At 42.0% G+C, this 10,489-nt stretch overlaps 1 protein-coding gene across 3 annotated transcripts in view; it reads right to left on the bottom strand.

Moving 5' to 3' along the window:
• Nucleotides 1-470: 470 nt before the first annotated feature.
• Nucleotides 471-10,489, bottom strand: part of FAM120C (family with sequence similarity 120C) — a 110,710-nt gene continuing 100,691 nt past the window's right edge. The window contains exons 12-16 of one of the 3 annotated variants that reach the window (XM_032847957.1): nucleotides 9,978-10,187; nucleotides 8,196-8,397; nucleotides 5,549-5,687; nucleotides 5,105-5,162; nucleotides 471-1,635 (exon numbers count right to left, since the gene is read on the bottom strand). In XM_032847957.1, the coding sequence (XP_032703848.1) occupies nucleotides 1,381-1,635; nucleotides 5,105-5,162; nucleotides 5,549-5,687; nucleotides 8,196-8,397; nucleotides 9,978-10,187 (864 nt within the window). In that variant the 3' untranslated portion in view covers nucleotides 471-1,380. The remainder of the gene's footprint in view (nucleotides 1,636-5,104; nucleotides 5,163-5,548; nucleotides 5,688-8,195; nucleotides 8,398-9,977; nucleotides 10,188-10,489) is intronic. The other 2 variants (XM_032847958.1, XM_032847960.1) reach the window with 2 other exon arrangements.

Here is a 10,489-nt window from a genome sequence, read left to right as displayed (position 1 = left end):
CACCTCCCATCCCCTTTCTCTCTCTGAACGTGGCTATTCTGGCCGAAGGAAAGGCTCAAATCTTCCCCAAAGCCATTCCAACCTCCCTGCACTCACTCTATGGGATGTGAGGGCTCTGTTCAAGATTAAACTTGTGACAACCCAACTGTTTGTTGTTCTGAGCAGGCAATCTCTGGAAAGTACTTTTTGTCTGCTTTAGAGAAGCCCATCTTCTCGTAATTGATGGGCTGTGACTCAGTAAGGATTTTTAAGTGTGGTCTTTTGAAACCCACCACTCCCTAGCAGTGGAAGCATTCTGGGAAATTCAGTAAATCCTCTGAGACATCACCATGTATGTAATGTATGTGTGCATGTGTGTACACACACACACATATATTTATATATATAAAATACGTATAGATAAATAGATCTCTCTCTTTTATATAAAGGGTATGTGTATGCATATAGATACACACATTCATATATACATCCACCCACACACCCATACACACACACACACACACACACACACACACACACACACACATGCACTGTCTTTTCAGTTCCCTTTCGTACTCAGTTTTAATACATTGATTCCCACCCTTTTAGGGTGTGGGCAGCAGGGAGTGGGTGAACTGCGCCACATCTTCTATTTTACAAACAATGCATTAGTTCAGAGGCAGGAAAAATCTGCCCAGTACTTTTCCGACTCACTAGAATCCCCCAGTACAAAGGCCATTGGTAGTTTTTTTTTAAGTGTATAAAATAAAATAAAAAATAAAATAAAATAAAATAAAATAACCAATACTATTTCACTTCCCTGAAAACATTTACCTATCTGATTGTCAGGCCAGAGTTAGAGGCGGTGGTACAAAATCCTGGGTTAGGTGGATGGGGAGAAAGAGTGAGAGGAGGGTACGGATTATATACCAAGATCCCACTACTTCACAGAGGAAAATACAAGTTAGGAGGCCACAGATGGCAGTCCCTACCCCTACCATCCATGGGTTTTGTAAATGAGTAATGTGATGAAGACTTAGAAAACCAAAGCTGGAACTTTTCTATAGGGCCTTACGTGATGACACCAGATTTCTGACAGACACTGCCTTACTACACTCCCAGGGGAGGCAAAGAGAATATTGGCACTTCATATTCGATTTGAGAATAGGAGCTAGTGCTGCGGCCATTCATCTCTGGCCAGAGCTTCCCCAGAAGCCGACCACTAAGTCTGGAGGTCCAGAAAAAGACAGGGAATGGAAAAAGATGAATACAATAGGACATCCCAATAAAATCCTGGGTAAATCTAGGGTAAGCATTCATGTCCTCCTCTAACTTGGGCCTACAATCAGAAAAGTATAGGTTTTCCTCTCTTCCTGATCTGCTGAAGCCATCTTCTGCTCATTACCCTTCCTTCTGCTGTGCCACAGTTCCTAGCTTTTGCTCTCGCAAGCGGCTCTTCTCCCCATTCTTCGCAGGGAAGTAGCGGTTACCATTATTACACATGTTGTTGTCTCTGGGTAAGGCACACTGGGATGAAGCTGGAAGGTGATGATCACTCTTCTCTTCTTTGATTGATGTGCCACTGTTTCCATTTACCTGTGAGTGGGACCGACCCTGATGAGGCTCCAGGGATTTAGAAACTCCATCAGAAGTGCCCTGTCAAACCGTAAGAGACTCTTAATCTCACAAAACAAACTGAGGGTTGCCGGGGGAGGGGGATAGGGAGAAGGTGGTTGGGTTATGGACATTGGGGAAGCTATGTGCTATGATGAGTGCTGTGAAGTGTAAACCTGGTGATTCACAGACCTGTATCCCTGGGGCTAATAATACATTACATGTTAATAAAAAAAATTTTAAAATTATAAAAAAAAATTCTCGGAAGCCAAGCATTCAGCTCCGCAAGGACTCCCAAGATCATGATCTGTTGTCAAGGCAGCAGAGCCCAAGAGATTGCCTTTGATACCTGACACTCCTGACATTTGACAATATTAGAGATAATAAAAATGTCTGCTGATATAAAAGTATTTAAGGTTAACATCCAAGAAAATAAAATAATTCCCCCATGGGGGGGAAAAAAAAAGAAGTGCCCTGTCAAAGACAGAGAGAGTCAGTGGAATTGGTAATTACCCACACTGGCTGACGCTTCCCAAACATGTTCCTAAGCTAGCCTCCAGAAGCTGCTTCAGTTCTTCAATGCTTGCTACCACGTAATTGTACATCCCGATGACTGTCCTGAGAACTTAGGGTGACAACAGATGGATTTGACTGAAACTCAATGGCCATGACAACCACGCAATAATGACACAGCTATCATTTATAAAGCTTTACGATATCTTTTTCTAATACTAGTAGGAACCCTAAATGGTAGATATGATGCCCCATTTACAGATGAGGAAGTTGAGGCTGAGAAAGACCAAAGTAACTCGCTCAAGGACACTCAGATAGAAAGCAGTGGGGCCAGGATTCCATGCCAGGTGGGTCAGCCTCTAAAGTCTGTCTAAAGCCAGATTCAAAGTGAGATCCTTTGGCTCCAAAACCTGTACAACATGGGCACTACTATAAAATGTTGTTCAAGAACCTGGAAAAAAGATGAAACAAGTAAAAATCTGCACAATGGATGGAATTAGCCACCTGAGGGAGTTAACAAAGATATCAAAACATTACCAGTAAGTGACTTAAGAATCTGAAAATACACAATACTCCAGTGGCCTAAGAATAATCTCAAGAGGACAGGACTATAGGGGCAGCTGGCTGGCTCAGTTGGTGGAGCATGTGACTCTTGATTTTGGGGTTGTGAATCCAAGCCCCATGTTGGGTGCAGAGATCACTAAAAAAAATTTAAAAAGACTTGAGAAAAATAAAGAACACAGGACTATAATGTAAGCAGATTAAATAAGCTGGAACAATGATCTCATACTTTGAAGAAACGGTGACTGAATAGAAAAAGGAGAGTCATCATGGCCATCAGCAGCACCTCTGTGCAGGAACCATGCCTCAGTTAAAAACAAAGTTAACATGAGAATTTCCTTGGCCAGGCTACCTCTGGATTAGGTAACAGTATCCCCAGTAATCTTCACAAAGAGAAACTTAAGATCATCTACCATCCCTACTTTTTCCCTTAGTTTCTTCAACTGTTAAATATAATAATAGTATCTGTTTTCTAAATTCCTACAAGGATTCAATGAGACACTCTATGTAAAGCACTTAGAACATGTTGTGCCTGGCACACTGTACAAACTCAATAAATTCTAGTTAATACTATTGTTTGATTCCAAGTCTCCTATCAAACTTCCAATACCATGGATTCCCTTGCAGCTTACACTTAAAGAAAGCAAGCTCTGGTAGAAATGGTAAAGAGCATATGCACTAGGGTCCGCCAGACCTAAGTCTGAATCTTGTCTCTACCAATCAGAGTTGTTATACTGCAGGGGAATCAGGACAGCAACAGGCTTTGGAATCAGCTCAGGCTGGAAGGGCAACACTGATATTGACTTTATGGATAATTTGGGGCAAGTGTTTCATCCCTCTGAGCCTCAGTTTCAAATGGAGAATAATAAACACCTCACAAGTTTTTATAAGAGTGACCGGAAAAGAGTAACTGTACAATATATCACAATACTTACTGCAGAAAGTACTTGATTGAGATAAAGTGCTGTAAATTCATACCTTTCACAAGATCTTTCACAGATCTTTCAGTATCTTTCACTCCCTCCCTTCTCCCCAGTGCCACTCTTTCGGTCATATCCACATAGCTATTTCTGTGATCTTAGTTAATGTGAGTCAACCCCTGAGAGAGAGAGAGATCTACTCTTACTGTACCAAAAAAAAAAAAAATCAGGTTTTTCAGACCGTATACCTAATGATCAGACCCTGAATCATGGTTAGTTAATCAAGGCTGTATTACATTATGGGAGCCTATCTGAGTGACCAGTTTTCCTTCTAGGTATAATCCCTTATATCTTACTGAACAGCTTCTGGAAAAAGTTGAGAAGCTCTAGAAAAATCTCAAAGTTCTTGCTCTCTGAGTTGTGTGGAGGACTTACCATTCTAGTTCCATTTTTAGCTCAAAATAACATTAAAGCAAATACGTATCTTTGAGAAAGCATTAGACAATGGGGATTAACTGGATGCAGTGAGGGCTGGCTGTATATAGGAGAGCTAATTCGGGACTGAGAACCTATGTCAAAGCTGCTTTGCAATATGGTCTCATCAGTGACCCTTGGGAGGATTAGAAACTGCATGTAAAATGTCTAGTAGAGGGCTTGGTAGAAAGGGGGCATTCAAGAAACAATAGCTCCTAGGGTGCCTGCATGGCTCAGTCAGTTAAGTGTCTGACTCTTGATTTCAGCTTAGGTCATGATCTCAGGGTTGTGAGGTCGAGCCCTGCAATGGGCTCCGCGTTGGACATGGAACCTGCTTAAGAATCTCTCTCTCCCTCTCCTCTCCCTTGGCCTCACCCCCACCCTGCTTATGAGCACTCTCTAAATAAATGAAAGAAAAGAAAGAAAGAAAAAGGAAGGAAGAAAGAAATGATAGCTGCTATACTAGGAGGAGCCCAGCAGGCTGAGTCCAGAACAAGATTCTGGTTCAATAAAGATTAGGTTCTTCATGTCTGAGGAGAGGGGTATGTCTAATGAAGACCAGTGGAAACTGATATAATTCAAGGTGTACCTTAGAGGAAAGTTTAAGACCATTTTGAGCCATTAAGAATAAACAAAATGGCAACATCTCCTTTCTTCTCATACTCAGCAAAGGCTGAAGTCCAATTTTCTAAGCATCTCTATTCAGAAAGCCCAAGTAGCTGGAAATCCCACTGTTAACTTCACTCTGGCCCTTTTGTGGCTGCATGTAGCACATACTATGGTAGGTATAGGTGTTCAGGACACAGGACCTGGTTTCTGTCCTGTGGTCTCATTCAGAGGAAAGAATGACACTCTGCAACATTGTGCGAACAGCCTGGGCAGGCTAACCCTCACTAGACCCTCACTAGAGCAAAAGAATGAACTCAAATGCTGGGAGAAGCCCCGAAAACACAGTTTTCCATGCCTGATCTGATCTTTTGCAAGTTAGGTGAAAAGACAAGAGGTATCAAACAGAAGCTAGATAATCTCAAAATAGGGCTTACTTGTTTGTTTCCTTTTTTATGTCCTTTGGATCCTCTACCAGTCTGTTCTTTTCCATGCCTGTAGAAAGTGAGGGGAAAAAGTGATCCTGAGGAACACACAGAGTCCATACCCACATTTTCACTTAGTTACCTACTCACCTCCTCTAGGAAGTTTGACTCCCTTAAGTTAGGTGCCCTTCCTCTGTGTTACCACTGTAAACCTTTATCTCTCTTATTTCTATATCATACTAAATTGTTCTGTGTCCCATATCCTCCTCTAGGGCAAAAACTTTTTCATTGAGGCCGGGAATATAGTGTATGTTTGCTGAACTAAACTGAAAACTGGCTTTAAAAATGGAAAGTTAGTTAATGCCTCTTACCTTAATAGACGTATTCAGTAGTTGGGCATTTTCCCAATGGCACCTTGATTGACATTAGCTCATATCAACCTACTGGAATACATACCCTTTTCCTGGCCCACCGACAGAAACAACTTGCATGCCAAAAGAGCCTCGGCCCCTGGAGGACCTACTACCAGCCCACTGGCCCACAACCATCCCAGCAATCTCCAGTTTTCCTCCTTGGGGTGGGATTGGATGGAGACCTGGAAAGACAGGAAGAAGGGCAGTAATGAATGCTAAATGCAAGGTAGGATAAGAGGTGGAACAAAAAATCCTACAGTGCCCCCTACTCTGCTTATTTCCATTTCTCTATGATAAAGACTCTGGGGGTGCCTGGGTGGCTCAGTTGGTTAAGCGTCTGCCTTTGGCTCAGGTCATGATCCCAGGGTCCTGGGATCGAGCCCTGCATCAGGCTCCCTGCTCAGTGGGGAGTCTGCTTCTCCTTCTGCCTCTCCCATTCCTCCTGCTTGTGTTCCCTCTCTCGCTGTCTCTTTCTCAAAGATAGATAAATAAAATCTTTTAAAAAAAAGACTCTGTGATAACAACAAAGGTTCATGGTGGAAGTGAATTTAGGGACGGGGGTTGAAGATCTGTAGGACATCCACTTTGGCAAGCTGGGTGTGGACGACACATTTTTCAGCTACAGAGCCTGGCTGGCACAGAGTAGGCATGCAATATTTGTTGAAAGAATGAATGTTCTAAAATCTGTTATTAGAAAATTATATGCCAAAACCACTTCTATTTTCCTTTCTTTTTTTTCTTTATTAAAGTTTAGTTGACACACAATGTTACATTAGTTTCAGGTTTACAACACAGGGATTTGTCAACTACGGAGTCACGCTCTGCTCACCGCAAGGGCAGCTACCATCTGTTGGCATACAATGCTATTACAATACCATTGACTAGACATGCTGTGCTTTTCATCCCTGTGACTTGTTCATTCCCTAATTGGAAGCCTGTACCTCCCACTCCCTTTCACCCATTCTGCCCAGCCCCCCACTTCCCTCCCCTGCGGCAACCATCAGTTTGTTCTCTAATTAAGAGTCTGATCCTGATTTTTGTTTGTTTATTCATTTGAGCCAAATGATTTTTCTTTTTCTTTTAAGTTTTATTCAAATTCTAGTTACTTAATAAAAAGTGAACCCAAACCACTTTTGATTCAAATACATACCATGACAGTGGAGGCTTAGCCAAACAACCAAACTAAATGGAAAATAATGAAACTAAACTGAAAGCAATTTATAATTAATAAGCAAGAATAGCAACAGCTGAAAACCAGAACTAATTTAAGACAAGATAGCATATTTCCTTAAAACAGAAATTCCAACGCTGTACATACATATGAGCTCACCAGCACAACAGAGCTTTGTAATCTGGCACAAAAGGAAGCCTTCACAGAATAATTTTAATTTTAGTTTATGGAAAAAACATGAATGTTAATAACCCTTCGCTCACTTAGCAGGTCAGCAGTAAAGAGCGCTTCATTCATATGACAGTGGGAGTCTAAGGAACTAGGGTACTAGCTAGTCCTAAGAAGGCTAGAAAGACTTGCATTTGGGGGATCTTATTGTGGCCTTTCAGGAGGCAAAAGGCTCCTCATGAACCACCAGTAACTGGAGACCAGGCATCACTGGGAGCTGGGACAATGTAAAGGACCTCCCGAGAACTTAACCTTAATTAAGGCTGTCTTCTGAGACACAATAAAATCAATGCACAAAAAATGAGAGCAAGGATCTCTAAAGTCAGTTTCAAGGAATGGAATGAATGAATGGCCAGCTCCCTGGTTTATAACACTTGTTCACTAGCTGATTGAACAGAGCAGACATTCACACTGCTCATCTAAGTAGAGCCTTGAACTAAATATGCATACTGAAATTTATGAGCCTAAATTGAAGACAAACTTCAACTCTGAGCTTTATTTTTTTTAATGATGAGCAATAGACAACAAACATTTCCAACCACAGCAATGACACTCCTACCTGATCACAGAACCTTGATATTTCATGTCAAAATGTCCCTATTAAAATATTGTGTTTTGCCAAGGTTGTTTGAATTATTAGGCTCACTATCTGAGCTACCTAAGCATGACTGTCTATTCATCACTAAGCCACAGCTCAGGTGTCACCATAATTTATACTTAGGTATGTCTGGGTATATGTGTGTGTATTTGTTTTCCCCACTAAACTGCAATCCCCTGGCGGGCACAGACTATAATTTATTTCTCTCTGTGCTTCTGGAAATGTGTCATCTACCCCCAGAGCGAAAATGGGTACATCAAGTATGGTTGTCTGTGGACACTGGTCATTTACTCTTACCTCCCATATGGTCTTTCTGGAAGCTCCTATGTACATCTGCCTATGGAGAATGAGTGAGCTAACCGGCAACTATGGTGATCCAGTTCACTTGGAAGTAATAAAGTACCTCCTGGTTTCTACATCAGTTACTTTGTGAGTTTAGTTGGTGACAGTCAAATCCTCAGGGACCAACTACCTCTATGGAGCATGGTCTGGGAAGTCAGTGGACTTCCTAGGCTATATCTAGGCCACACCCCTGTCAATAAACTCCTCTTCAAACTACACAGCACAGCACAGAAGGTAAGTTAGATAATACATATATAAAAAAACTGCTGATTCAGTATCTGGCAATAATTACTGGATAGACTACTATGAAACAGACTGAGGATGACAAATACCTCATTTTTAGGTACTGACCCGCAAATCCCCGGCTCCGTCCTTGAGGGGGAGGTGGCACTGAGCCCATGGCTCGGGAATAAAGTGAAACAGGGTAGAGAGAGGGCACCATGGGAGGCACAAAAGTAGGTGATGGAAGTAGAGCAGAAGGTGGTGGATGGTTCATGTTGACTCCTTCAAGGATACTCTGTCTCATCTTTTCCACTTTGGTTGCCAGGTCAGCCTTCAAAGGAAGAACAGAATTAATAATAGCAACCGCCATTTTAAAAAAAGATTTATTTATTTTAGAGAGAGATGGGGTGGGGGGGAGGGGCAGAGGGAGACAGAGAGAAACCCACGCCAACTCCACACTGAGCACAGAGCTGGATGAGGGCTTGATCTCACAACCCTGAGATCACAACCTGAACCAAAGCCAAGAGTCGGATTAAACCAACTGTGCCACATAGGCACCCCCAAATCTGCCATTTTTTAACTTCTATGTACTGGGCATTCTAGTTACAGTTTCACAAATCCATTGCCATTAAGAGAACTGAGGCCTGGGCTAAATGGTTCAAGGAGCCATACGCAGGAAAACCTGCCTGGCACTTTTTACATGACACTAAAGGATCATATTAGCTCTGACCAAGGGCTTGTTGAGTGACTAGGTCAAGGAAGACAAATATAACCATAAGTATTTACCGATGGTCTACCACACAACCAGAAATATGCTAGGTTATTTTTTAAGGGGGAGATAACAGAATTAGATGAACGAGAGAGAATAAAACCTGACATATGCCAAGCTTTTTAACCTTTTCCTCCATACCCGGGATCAGAGACCATGACCTCTGTCTAGGATTAGTCCATGCCTCTAGGCCAGAGGTCAGCAAACCAGTTCTGAAAAGGGCCAGATAGGATCTGCAGGCCAAACTGTCTCTGTCACAACTATACAACTCTGCTATTGTTGGGGGAAAGCAGTTGTAGACAATACATAAATGAATGAATGTGGCTGTGTTCCAGTAAAACTTGACTGGAATAAAAATTCCAAGTTTTGCATTTTGAGGTAGTTTGACGACTCCTGTTCTAGTCCCTCAGCTCATTCCGCCCAAACAGATAAAGTAAGGGTACCTTTCCTCATCTTTCCTAAGGTTTCACTGTAAAAAATCCCCTGCTTCTACTCTGTCATCTACTTTACCACCCTCTTCTAGTTCCAAACATAGTTCCTTTATAAAAGAGGGAGTTGGGGGAAATTGGAGGGGGAGACGAACCATGAGAGACTGTTGACTCTGAAAAACAATCTGAGGGTTTTGGAGGAGTTGGGGTTGGGAGGTTGGGTGAGCCTGGTGGTGCGTTTTATGGAGGGCACGTATTGCATGGAGCACTGGGTGTGGTGCATAAACAGAGTTCTGGGACACTGAAAAGAAATTAAAAAATAAATAAAAATTTTAAAAAAGATACCATCACTTGCAAAAGTATATAACAGGATTATTTTTTTGTATTTTGCAAATAAGGGAAATGAAATTCTAAGAATTTCAGGAAAGGCATATAGTGTATCTGAGTATTCCATGGGCAAGAAATATTCAGTAAGAAAATATTATGAAAATTTGAAGTTCATAAAAAATACTTTCCAACATACAATTTTAGAACATGTACATAACAGACTCTGGGCCTTTGGGCTGATCCTTGACCAAGTGCAGTTAATGGCAGATACATTCTCCCACTTTTCCTACCTCCCCCTCTAATGTCTGTGCTCTCTTCTACCCTCTGCCAATTTATCCCCATGGCAGATCAGAGATGGCCCTTAGCAGCTGCCCAACTTGCTGGTACCTGGCCATCGCAGAGCTCAACCAAGGATACTCGCTCTCGGCCCGCTTTAATTAACTTGCTCTGGAACAGCTTGCCATCGAAGTAAATCCAGGGGCAGCAGTGCTCCCATGGGACTGGCTGGCCACAGGCATCATTAGCAAACAGAGCTGTGTCGACCCCACTCATGAAGAGGGCAGCAAGCTGGATCCCTCGGGCATCCAGTTTCTCAATCTGAAACCACCACAGAGGAGAAACTACTATTAAAAACTTATTGTTATTGGTTACATTTACTCTTGTCCCCATTGTGTCGATTATTCTAGTTAAATTTGAACATGTTGGCTTTTAATTACAGACATCTGAGTTCACTAGCAGCTTCGATCCATGTCATTCCAGGAGAGTTTGAAAGACACTCATTACCCTCCCCCCCCAAAGACATCAACTTCAAAACTTTAAAAAGACACCACCTTGAGATACCTTTTTTGGCCTGTCAAATAATGAAAAAAATTAAAAATTAAAGACAAAAAAGAACACCT

Source organism: Lontra canadensis, unplaced genomic scaffold (assembly GCF_010015895.1).
Source record: "Lontra canadensis isolate GAN:19392208 unplaced genomic scaffold, GSC_riverotter_1.0 scaffold197, whole genome shotgun sequence".
Taxonomy (NCBI): Eukaryota; Metazoa; Chordata; class Mammalia; order Carnivora; family Mustelidae; genus Lontra; species Lontra canadensis.
The sequence above is the reverse complement of the archived record's forward strand: the minus strand, read 5'-3'. Positions and strand labels throughout refer to the sequence as shown.